General features: G+C 40.5%; 1 protein-coding gene across 19 annotated transcripts in view; it reads left to right on the top strand.

The window, feature by feature from the left end:
- Positions 1–12,848, top strand: part of Esrrg (estrogen related receptor gamma) — a 556,652-nt gene that overhangs the window by 130,394 nt on the left and 413,410 nt on the right. For 8 of the 19 annotated variants that reach the window (XM_074048306.1, XM_074048303.1, XM_074048305.1 and 5 more), the window contains one exon: positions 594–771. The exons of 8 other annotated variants lie outside the window; for them this stretch is intronic. In XM_074048306.1, coding sequence (XP_073904407.1) covers positions 764–771 — 8 coding nt within the window. In that variant the 5' untranslated portion in view covers positions 594–763. Of the gene's footprint in view, positions 1–582; positions 772–12,848 lie in introns of all 19 variants that reach the window. 3 more of the 19 variants (XM_074048307.1, XM_074048304.1, XM_074048302.1) reach the window with 1 other exon arrangement.

Below are 12,848 nucleotides of genomic sequence, written 5' to 3' on the forward strand. Positions count from 1 at the left end.
TAAGTACTATGTTTCTAATGAAGTTAGGATTGCAGCCATCACAACTGGAATTTAAAAATGTTTCAGTAAGGGTATGATCTAGCCATATATATTTATACATACATACATACATGTGCATGCATGTATGTGTGTGTATGTTTATATACTCCCAAAGTCTCTAAGAATGTGGTAGCAAGATCTTCCATGTTTTCTTTCATAATAACGAAGTCATCAATCACTTTATACTCTTAATGGAAATGTGCTTGCGTGACAGAGCCCTGGTAGGAGACATTTACTTCATTTCCTTTATAAGCAATGATACCCTGGCATGATAATTTGTTTGTTTTTCTCTTTAGTATAACTATTGACATATGCTACAAGAAATAAAAAATTACTATGAAATTTTGATTTCCCATGATATATAGATATAGATATAGATATAGCTATAGATATGTCTATATCTATAGCTATATCTATCTATCTATCTCTCTAGTCTCTGCCTCGATTCCTGCAACAGAGCTTCTAATCCACTGAACTATCCTATGGGATGGGAGTGTCTTTTGTTCTAATGAGGCCACTCTTTCTCCTTGGGTTCCTTTGGAGGCTGGTTCCAGGAAAGACCAAGCCATGATCAGAAGCTTGGAACTTTCAGCCATCCTCCCAGAAGGGGAGAAGAACTGGAGATTGAGTTAATAGTCAATCATGTCTACTTGGTGGAGCCTCCATGATAATCCTTGAACCACAGGGTTCAGAGAGATTTGAGGGTGTGGAACGCATGTAGGCCATGGGATGGTGAGTACCCAAGAGCGTGGAAACCCTGTGTCCTTCCCATACACCTTTCCTTGTGTACCTTTTCATTTGCTATCCATCTGTGTCCTTCAGAATATCTTTATTAATACAATAAACTGGGGAAAGTATTTCTCTGAGGTTCCTGAGCTACTCTAGGAAATAGATCTCATTGGAGAAGAGGGTCATGAAAGCTTCCAGTCGTAGCCAAGTCAGTGTTGTGGCAGCCAATGACTTTTGATTGGTGTGTGAAGTGGGAGGAGGCAACCCTGTGGCAACCTTGTGGGACCAAGCCCAGCCCTGAATCTGTGAGATGCTGTGCTGTCTCCAGGTAGACAGTGTCAACATTGCATTAAATTGTAGGGTGACCACTGAAGAACTGATGCATGTGGTGACTATGTGGGAATTGGGGGAGTGTTTGAGAATATCCAACACACCTGAACACAGAAGTGTTCTGTGTTGACTGAAAGAGTAGGAAAAACAGTTTGATTTTCCCTTTGTTATTACATCTCCATTGACAGGGAATTTACATTTTTAGCTAATTACTAAATTAGTTAAAAAGAGCTTTAGTTTTTTTTGTTAAAATATCTCATTTTTCAATTTACAAGTATTTATTGAGGGCTTACTATTTGGCAGATTGTGCTAAGATTTGCAGTGTATAAAATAATGAGATAATGGTACTGTAACCTATTTGATGTAGACATTGGAGGTAAAATATCAAATCTGTCTTGAATATGCACTGTGAACCCCACCACTTTTCCTAAGATGCTAACATCTGGTGCAGAACAATTAATCTGGAGTTGGGAGAAATGATACAGACAAACTAATCAGTGGTGAGGATAATAAAATATGCACCTGGAAGCACTAAATGTATGATATTTTCCAAAGATGGTAACAGAATTGAGCAAGGAAAGGACCAATGGAGTGCTATCTTCCTATAAGAAGGCGTTGTTATGCAGGTAGACCAGCAATTGGCAGAGGTAAGGAAAGGGGACCAGTTTAGGAGGAAGACACAGCAAGGGAGATTTCCTCTGAGGAGTAAGTGCATTCACTGGTGCACTAGGGCCTGCTCTTACCAAGAAAGCCAATTATTAAATTTCTAGGAATTACATGACCCAGTGTTTATTTCATGTTATTAAATGTTAAATGACAAACTTACAATAAATCAGTCATATTAAAAATAATAGTAATTACATTATTATTATTAAGCACATTGTGCAATTACTGATGCTTTCAAGACCAGTTCCTTCTGTCTGGATGATGGAGACTGTATCATGGTGTGTAAGTGTGCATGCCTTCATCAACCCTATGTACCGTGATGTCATGTTGGGAGCAGAAATTAGCCATGGTAGGAGTCAACCCCAGAGAGTGCTGAATGCCAAATATTGGATCTCTTTTCATTCAAGAGCCAATTCTTTTATTTTTTTATTGTTTTATTATTCATATGTGCATACAATGCTTGGGTCATTTCTCCCCCCTGCCCCCACCCCCTCCCTTACCACCCACTCCGCCCCTCCCTCTCTCCCCCACCCCCTCACTACCCGGCAGAAACTATTTTGCCCTTATGTCTAATTTTGTTGTAGAGAGAGTATAAGCAATAATAGGAAGGAACAAGGGTTTTTGCTAGTTGAGATAAGGATAGCTATACAGGGAGTTGACTCACATTAATTTCCTGTGCATGTGTGTTATCTTCTAGGTTAATTCTTTTTGATCTAACCTTTTCTCTAGTTCCTGGTCCCCTTCTCCTATTGGCCTCAGTTGCTTTTAAGGTATCTGCTTTAGTTTCTCTGCTTTGAGGGCAACAAATGCTAGCTAATTTTTTAGGTGTCTTACCTATCCTCATATCTCCCTTATGTGCACTCGCTTTTATCTTGTGATCAAAGTTCAATCACCTTGTTGTGTTTGCCCTTGATCTAATGTCTGCATATGAGGGAGAACATACGATTTTTGGTCTTTTGGGCCAGGTTAACCTCACTCAGAATGATGTTCTCCAATTTCATCCATTTACCAGCGAATAATAACATTTTGTTCTTCTTCATGGCTGCGTAAAATTCCATTGTGTATAGATACCACATTTTCTTGATCCATTCGTCAGTAGTGGGGCATCTTGGCTTTTTCCATAACTTGCAAGAGCCAATTCTTAACATTTATCACACAAGCACAGGGATGGACATGAGGTGGACCTAAGGAACTAGAAAGCGTAAGTGAAAAAATGTCAGAAGTTAGTTACCTTAGGAAAATGATCCCATCCCAATGATTAGCAGGGAATTAAGTTAGGAAAGTGTGGTTTACAGTTGATTTAGGAATAATAAGGAACCTTGGCTTTCTTTAAATATTATTTTGTTGTCATTGTAGTAGACTATTGTCTGTTGTTCTAAAGGTAGGTTATGTTCTGAAACTGCCTCCTAAGGTGATGTCATTTTTGTGCAAACATCATAGCATATACTTACATAAACCCAGATTCCATAGGTCAGTCTCTCCTCTTGATTCAATCAAGAGATAAGGTAAACATGAAATGTATGAGACTGCTGCTTTTTTGTGGTCAATTTTTATTCTTTTTGTATAAAAAGTAGTATGCTCTAAAATAAGGATAAAAAGTCAATATAGTAAATACATAAAACATTACTATATCCTTTGTTATTATTCTCAAGTATTATGTATGATGCATAATTGTCTGTGACATACTTGTTTAGAACTATCATCTTAGGTTTGTTTACCGTGGTATCACCACAGATTTATAGGCAATGCAATGTACTATGACTTTATGAGGCTACATCATAAGAGCATAGGAATTTTTTGGCACCATTATAATTTACAGGACCATTATTGTATATGTTCCCTGTAGTTAACCAAAACATCGTGCATTCTACCATGCACATTTCTTGTAGAAAACTTAAAAGCAGAATTATAACCAACACTTTTATAATATTTTTTATGTGTTCCATACTTTTCGAGTACTTTAAATATAATAAATTCTATAATACTGGAAACAGCCCCATGTAAGCTAGTTGCTGTTATTCAATTTCAAAAATGATGAGATTGAGGTGTGAGAAGTTCAGAGCTTTGGCCAAGTAAAGGAATTGTGATTTCAATGTAGGAAGTCCCACCTTGGAGTTCACATTGTGTACTGCCGCTCAACAGAGGTAACCCCTTCTTATAAGAATATGTTATAAAAATGTCTCCCTGTTTACTTTTTACCTTTTAATTTCACACTGTATTTCACTTCATGATTGAGAAGTCACCAAAAATTTGTGTTGGTTTTTATGCAAGCTCTTTTTTCTGGCTTCTCCCTGAAAGAAAACTAATATTTACTTTACTTTAGATCTTTTATGTTTTTTTCCAAACATGATCCCTGATTCCTTAACTCCTGGACTGGGTGGGAAGTAGCTGGGGAGTGCAGAAATTTCTGCTTTGTGCTTTGGTTGGTGCTGTCTTCAGATATGCACTCAGTGTCCTGACAACCCAGGGGAGGGCCTGAGAGGAGGGTGGAACACAACTTCCTCAGGGCTGTCTTCTGAGCTGAGTCTTTCAGTTGAGCCACACAGGTGGGGAACATTTCCAATTGGGGAAAATGTCTAAGCAAGGAAACTTGAAAACTTTGAAGTCAGTGAGCATTCCAGAATAGGGAAGATGGATCAAGAGTATGACTGGAAATATATCTCAGTGTACTTGCCTAGCATTTTTAAGGCCCTGTGTTTGTTCCCTAGCACCACAAAAGCAAAACAACAAAGATAAAAAAACATAAACAAAAAAGGAAGGATTGGGAGAATCCATTTTTAATACAAAGGGACCATTATGTTCTTGACTTTTCAAATTTTCCACAAAGAATAAATATTTCTTCTATGGCAAGAAAATGGACTTTTTGCTGAAGGAAAAGAAAACTCCAAGAATGAGATTTAAAAAGTGAAAGAAACACTTCCTCCCCAAATTATTAAGGAAGAGACAAAGGGAACAAGGATCCTTATTTGAGAATTATAAGAAATGAGCACATTATCTTTAATCTGTGTCCCCTACAAGAGAGGAGCTGAAGTGCTCCAAACATACTGTAATGAAAGGAGATGAAAATGCTAGTTACCCTGATGAGGTCATGACATCTTGTATACATGTATTGAATTATCACACTATACTACAGAAATATGCCTAATTAAAATTAGAATATCAAAACCCCACGTAACTTCCTCTACTTGCTGTGGGACCAAAGCGTGACAGATGTCTTCTGACTGAACTTGGTCTTCAACCCTTTGGCTTTCAAGCATCAATGCAGTCTCTTCCTGCAGAAAAGCATTCCTTTACATGTCAGTTTTTCCTGACATGCAAAAGTCACGTGAGTTCCCATTATCTGTCTAAATTTAGCAGCAAAACTGCCTATAGCATTTTCCCATCACACTTGATTTCTATTTTTCACTCTAAAAAGCAATCACAGTGAGACCCGGTAAGTTTCACCTCCCCGCTTCTCATTTGCAGTTGCTTCTGTTCTGTCTGGAACTTCTTATTTTGTGGAGTGGGAGCAATATTGGGATTTGAACTTGGGGCTTCATGTTTGCAAGTCAGGCATTCTGCCATGCAAACCACACCTCCAGCTGTTGTTTGGAACTTCTTCTACAGCCGTTTGTCAGGCTTGCGGACCCTTTAAGGCCTATCTTATGTATCTCTTCCTTCCTGCAGCCTTTCCTGGTCTCTTTAGCCATAAGAAACCTGGATGTTGTGTGTATGTTTGTACCATTTAAGACTCGGTCTAAAACAAAGTATCATAGTGATATACACACACACTGCTAGTTGATTTGAGATTTCTGGAAGAGCCCAGAACTATACCTCACAAGTTTTGGTAGCTCTCAGGTCTTTAGCAATTAGTCATTGCTAATAAAGAAAACTAAGCCCATCTTTCAATACAGACCTGTGTATAGCAAAGCCAGGACAGAGAAGATGTGTGCAGAATAAATAGTCAAAATGTAAAGTTATTCTCTGACCATTGGAGGCTAGAGCTTGAGGAGAGAGTAAATAAATCTTAGAAGAAGTAAGCCTAGGAGTGCACAGAAGGTGAGTAAATAGATCACCTGGTAACCATGACGAAGGGCAAAGTTGAAGTTAGAATGAATTGGCAATGGGCCATGTTCACATCTTCCTTAGCACTTGGGGACTAAAGAGCATTAAGGATGCTGAAGGGAAGAGGTTAGAAAGAGAGATTAAAGATGCAAGAAATAAGAAAGATGGGTGTGAAAAGGGAGAAGTGAGTCAGAGTATGGTTCTTCAGAGGGGATGTGAGTCAGAAAGGAAGATTACATAATAATCTTGGCAGAATGTCCCTGAAGTGAGGACAGTGGTGAGTGTGTCAACCCTGGACTTAGAGAGGACAGATACCCAGTGAAATCATGTAGTGTCTAACAATGTGAATGACATAAGGGTGATATGGTGTAGGTGGGTGGCAGTGTTGAAGGTGTAATCGGGGAGTGCCACTCAGGTACAGTTTCGGAAGGAACACAGGCAATTACTGGCCTGGAACTTGTGCTTAAAAGGGATCTAGTCAATTACAAGGAAGGAGGAAGGGAGCTAGGGGATTGAGTTCAATATTCTCATTTGGCTTTTAGGGGAGAAGGTCTAAAATGCTAATGTCATCTCCTAGGACCTCCATGGTTACTCTCTGCAGCCCTTTCAAACTGATTACAAGCTTCTCTGTTCTTCAAAATTTCAGCCACACTAAACCATCACACTTAAGCCTTACATTCTTTCTCTTTCAGTTTGTACCATTCTGTTTGGAATATTCTTCTCTACACTCTTGGTTTTTGTCTAACTACTACTCAAATTCCAGATCTCAGCTTAAAAACTCTTCCTCTAAGTGTTCCCTCCTTCTCGCTTGCTGCACTGGGTCAGGTGGTCCTTGCCTGCTTCTAGGCAGGCGTTCCGCTTTTTTTTTTTTTTTTTTTGGCAGCACTGGGGTTTGAACTCTTGGCCTTTGCTTGCTAGATAGGCACTCTACCACTGAGCCACTCCACCAGCCCTCCAAACAGTCATTTCTTATTCTCAACTTTATTGGGATATGCTGTTACTTCTGAGACTCCTTTTGCCTTCTAGATTGTGAATCCTTTAGGATTGTGCCTGACATTTAGTAGTTGTCTAATAAATATTTAAGGAAGGAAGGAGGGAGGGAGAGTGGGAAGGAAGAAAGGCAAGAAGGAGGGGAGGAAGGAGATAAAGAAGGAAGATTTAATTGACACACTTTCACACGAATTGTTGATGGTGCTTGACAAGCTTTCTCTGAAACAATCAGGCTTGATTCTGGTGTGACTGGAACAGTCAAATGCAGATTTAGGGGGACTAATTTTTTTTCCTAATGTTTTCATTTTATTGTGGTAAGAAACTTTATCACTTTAACCATTTCTAAGTGTAGAGTTCACTGGCACTAAGTCATTCATGTTGTGTAGACATTACCAACATCTGTCTGTAGACCTTGTCATCATCTCAAATTGAACCTTTATCCTATTAAACAATAACTCCCCATTTCTCTCTTCTTAGTCCCTGGTATCGACCACTCTACTTTCTGTCTCTGTGAGTTTGACCAGTCAACGTACCTCATATACCTATAATCAGACAATATTTTCCTTTTGTGTCTGGTTTACTGTTATCAAGCATAATGTTTTCAAGTTTTATCCATGCTGTAGTATATATCAGAGTTCTACTCCTTTTTAAGTTGGAATGATATTCCATTGTAATTTGCCAGGATTTGTTTTTCTATCTATTATTGATGAATATTTGGGTTGTTTCCATAGGTGATCCAAATACTCAAAAAACAATTCACCCTGCCATCTAGCTTGATCAGTGGCTAGTGGAGGAAGAAAAGGTAGACTGAGGAATCATCTATGGTGCCTGGCAACATCATCAGAAAAGACCAGGAAGATAGGGACTTAGGATCATCAGGAAATGCTCCCATTAGGCATGGCGGCTTAACATGAAGAAGGTAATGAAAATGTGTGCCTAGAATACCAAATGAATAGCAATTATTGAGAACTGAGATTGAGAGACTCTCAATCCATTTTTCCCCTTTCCTTCTTATTGAAACTAATAAGTGGGGTGGAAGAGAGGGCAGAAAAAAGTGAAACATCATTTAAGGAGAGATAGTAGCGGAAAGAGGTGAGAAAACAGTGCAGAAAAGGAAGTTTGGCTCCAGTCTAATGGGCATCCCATCAGGTACAGGGGAAAGATACAATGAGAAAGCTAATCAATCTTAACTCACAGCTTCTACACACTTCATGCAGGGTGAGTCCTCAGCACTATAGGATCTGTGGATATCTACTGTACAGTTGATGACTATGTGCAGAAAGAGATTCCACAGCCAACATTAGGTACCAGTCTCTTACGTTCAACACTTTCTTCTTTTCAACTCTACTGGTTTGAGCCCCTTTCTTCTCCTTGACTTTTCAATAACTGGAAAGGAATTATTGAGACTTTCCCCATGAAAATCCTTGATGTGCCTAAATTCTTTCTCAGATATAGATGGGAACTGGGTTAAACTCTTTTTCCTTAATGACTTAGCTCCAATTTGATTCTGAGCCTTTAATTCCCTGTGAATTCTCTGCTGTTTGTTCTCTTGGGTTAAAGGTGGAGGAATAGGCGAATTTTATTGTATCCTGTTGTAAGCCTGTATCCTCCTTCATGATCCTGCTGACCCATCTGACAGTGCCAGTATCAAGTGTGGCACAGCCTTATCTTGGAGTAAACAGCTCTGTAGTTCTGAAAGCCACCTGTGGAGAGGGGCCCATTGAATGCCAGCCCAATCAAGCTCAACTTCTCAGCCTAGAGGCAAGATATTGCTGGCCCTGAGAGTGTGTTACCTTTTTGGAAGTATTCTTATTTTTTCTTTCTACTTCACACGTGCAGCACCGTGGTCCATTTCAAGTTGCCTCTGATCTTCAGCTACTGCTCCTCGGCCCCTTGAATCCATCCTTGGGGAGTTTCTCACTGGTCACTTTGCAGAGCTCCCCCAGGCCGAGAAAGCCTCCCTTACTTTATTTCTGCTTAACCCTTGCCCTTGGGGGTGGTGAGGGGCCCTCTCTAGGCTGCTTCCCTTGTAGTCTGTTATTGCTTGCAGGTGATTAGCAGGTGGCTTCTAAGCAGAAAGGAACATTGCCCCGGGCATTGCTCTCCCATAGGCTCTTGCCATTTTGCTACAAAAGAGAAAAATGGAGCCTTTGAAGAGTGTATATACACTATTCATGTACTCGGAAAGAGAGGAGTGTCTATAAAATTGGAGGAGCAGTATCAGATTTTACTTAGTTATCAGAGAGCAGAACTATCGGGTTATGGCTGGGATTGCTTTTGGAATTAAAAAGGAGCAGTTGCCATTTCTAAGCATCTAGACTTTTAGTAAAAGCTTATTTGAAAATTTCTCTCCGGACACTAATCCCCCAACAAGTTGTATTCCAGTGAGACAGTGCCCATGAAATACAGTAATTGTGGCTGTGTGCAGCGATTCTTCTCACAGGGCAGCCAGTTTCCCGACAGCGTGCTGCCTCCAGCCTTCACCATTCTGCCTGGCACGCCTGCTACTCATTTGACCAGATGAAAGCTCCCTTCTCCACTTCAATCCTCCCGGCCCGTTTTGTCACCTACACTGCTACCTTCAGATCCCCCAGGGGAAATAGTATATGCTTCTTTCAACATCCTGAGCTACTGTTCCCAGCATTAAATGAAACACTACACTTTTTCTTCATATCACTAAACTGTTGCTGCAAGTACAATGTCCTCCAGAATAATTGGTATATGGTATATTTTCCTGAGTTTTTAACGGGTAGTTTCTCACTTATTGTTTTCAGTTGAAAAATAAAATTTAGTAAGTAGTTACAACTTCCTCCCCTCCTCTGCCAAATAAATGTTATCAGACCATTTGATATTTTGATTCAAGGTATCTGAGAGCCACATAACTATATACCATGGCATCATTTTGGTTTTAATGGAAGTTTTCCTGAAAGGGCAGCTGGTTGTCTTCAAGTAGCTGGTAGTGACCCAGAATAGGCCAGAGAACAAACCTTCTGCCTCCTAGGGATCTTTGACTCTGGATTTAAATTTTTTACTCACTTATGAACTTCTGATGTAGCCCTCAGAGAAGCTGGCCAAGTTCATCTGTGCTAGTGTTTCCTAAATGAGTCCAGTCCTGTGGGAGCAGAGCCTGTTGGGGTGGGGCCCAGCATTCTTGGGGCCTTTTTGGGCCCCTAAGTCTGGGAAAGACTGATCATTCATTCTGGCATTTAGCTGGTGGAAGTGTGCTGGATTCTAGGGTTGTTTGGGGTGAGGGCTGAGTGGAGTAGTTTGTGTGACCTTTTTCTTTTGCTTGGCTTAGAGTGTTTGTCCTGAGGGGATTGAGAACATTGAACAGCAGCAAGGCCCACTTTAAATGAACCAGGGAGCTTGTTTACACACACACACACACACACACACACACACACACACACACACACACACACACACACACACATATAAATCCCCACCCCACTCCAAAACCAACAAAAGCTTAGGGCGAGTTCCCCTGTGTTTGACAGTAACCTTAGAAGGTGGAAAGTTGGGATCTTCCTTAGGGTGACTGCTGAGCTTTTTCTTGTATCAACATGTTCACATAACAACAGTTATAAAGGCTGTGTTGCCAGCCATCCTGTTGAAGTCACAAAGTGAAGTGGATTCTTTGTTTCCCTGTATAAGAATTGATGTGGCTTCTTTTGCCCGATAAGGTAGTTTAGAAAAGTGACCTGTTTCAATGACCTGGAAATCTTTCTTGAGTATAATCCTCTGGATAGTAGAAGATGACAGAGAAGAAAGCCAGGCTGTTTTGGGGTGTGCTAGGGAGATCCACTGAGTGTAAATATACATAAGGAAGACAGCACACTTTCATTATCTATTGAATGAGATAGTCTGGACATGAGGAACAAGCAAAAATCAGTATCTTGGGTACATAAGGTAGTTTTAGATTTTCTTCTCCTGATATGGCCTCCCCCTTGACCCAAGTCATGTCTCTGCCCTGCTATAAGTAAAATCCAAACTGGGGATGCAAACTATATCAGTAACAACAAAAAGCCATGACATTTGCCTTTCATATATTTGTACTACTCTTAGGATTGCCATGGCAACAATAGTTTTAATTATGGAGAGCCAAAATGATAACTTGTATATCAGATGTGGCTCACTTTTCCCTGTGGACAAAACTGATTTGAGAGAAGCTTTGTATGTGGATTTTCCTTCGAGGCTGGATTTTATTATCTGCTCTAACAGACAGTGCTTTTGCTCATCGAATGAACCAGAAACTAAAGTACTGGCCGAAGGGGCTGCTGGACAGAGGCCCTTGTGGCAGTGATGGGACCTTTTTTTTGGTCTCAAAGACAGTCTGTGAGCTAGGCATGTGTGCGCTTGAGAACTAAACCATCCATTGCTCTCGAGGACTGCCTTTGGCCTCCCATTTCACCCAGTGGAAATCTGCATGTTAGGAAAGAGACTTGGGTGACATATCATCTGGTAATCATCCTTGACAACACTCAGGATTATGCTGGGGGGACAAACAAGCAATTCCATTGCAGTAGCAGTCATGGAAATAGCTTTCCAATCAGAGCTTTAGAGGGGAAAATTAGGGGGGAGAGAGGACCTTCCTGTCTGTCCTCCCTCCCCCTCTTATTTCTAGATTTGTTTGTTTACTCTTCAATTTTCCTTTCAGTATGGAAAAAGGGCTGCACCATATCTGAATATTTCTGGGCTCCCTCATTTTGAAAGTCTTGCAAAGCTAAATAATCTTCCCCTTAGGTAAACATAAATCATTGTCTACCTTCTTTGCTCCTTGAGTAGACCTTTTGATTCATTCATTAATTATGGCTGCTGCCTGGTGGTGTGGTGATGTCTGAGTCACTGCCATGAGCGTCTTTCCTGGAACGCCCCATTCCAGACACTGAGACCTAAAATCCAATGCAGCATCAAAGAGGCCCTTCTTCTATGAGATGGACAGCCAGATGGTGGCAAGTACGAGAACTGTGCATGAAATAAATGTGTTGATGTGATTGTATATGTGACGATTCATGAAGGAGGGCCATGTGTGTGTGTTGTTCTTAAAACCTGGGACGACTGTGTGTCATCTCAAGAACAGGTAAGATCTTGCGTCTCTCCTCAGTAGATTCACTGACTTCACCCAGCTGTCCAGTTAATCACAACCCCAGCTTTTAAAGGCCAGAATACCGTGCAGAACTGTTTAGTAACAAGCACCATGGTTCTGATCTGTAATCTTTTCCCACATTATTCAAAAAAAAAAAAAACAAGAAACAAAAAGAGGTCCAATTTTTGGTAAATCTTGCTTAACTAATGACACAGTCTCTGTGTTTGTTTTGTTTCCACATTCAGGAAGCTTTGTGGTTAGGATTTTGATTTTGGAGTTTAGGCATGTTAATTAAGCCTTTGTAGCAGAGAGGAGGGGTTCTGTTTCTTGTTTGTTAGTTTAATAAGATTTTGTGTTAAGAATGGCACTGAGAATCTGTCAGAATTAGCTTGGCTGCATATGTGGAGCTCTGTGCTTTGAGACCCTTGAAATGTCTGTTTTTAGGACATCAGCAGGAGGCTAATGAAAAGGCTTTGTTGATTTTAACGAATTGCAAGCCACTGTAGCCAAAATAAATATAATCTGCTTTTTGGATTAGTTGTCACAGATGATTTTACCTAGTAACAGTGATTAAAGAACCCGAATGGACCAGAAGCATAGCTGCTCTCTGGTGACTCTTGCTAAAATAGCAATAAACAGAAGTAAATAAAGACTTAGGGCATTAGTTATCTTTAATAAACAGTGACACCAAATATACAGTGTGCAGGCGTGAAGGGGTAGGAGTGGAGGCTTAGGGAAGATGGGGTGTCACATACCTGTGTGGTGCACAACAGGGTGACTCTTGCTGCCAGAAAAAGCATGTGATTGTTAAAAATGCACCATCGTGCTAGCTGATAGTGTGCATGTGTTCTAGTTATACCTCATTAGGAAGTGGTTAGAAACCCAGGGCTGTCTCTTCTTTTCCTGGCTCTCTCTCCAAGGCCAGTGTGGTTCATTGCCATTCTGTTCTCATGTTCCCTTGGAC

Source organism: Castor canadensis, chromosome 11 (genome assembly GCF_047511655.1).
Source record: "Castor canadensis chromosome 11, mCasCan1.hap1v2, whole genome shotgun sequence".
Lineage (NCBI taxonomy): Eukaryota > Metazoa > Chordata > Mammalia > Rodentia > Castoridae > Castor > Castor canadensis.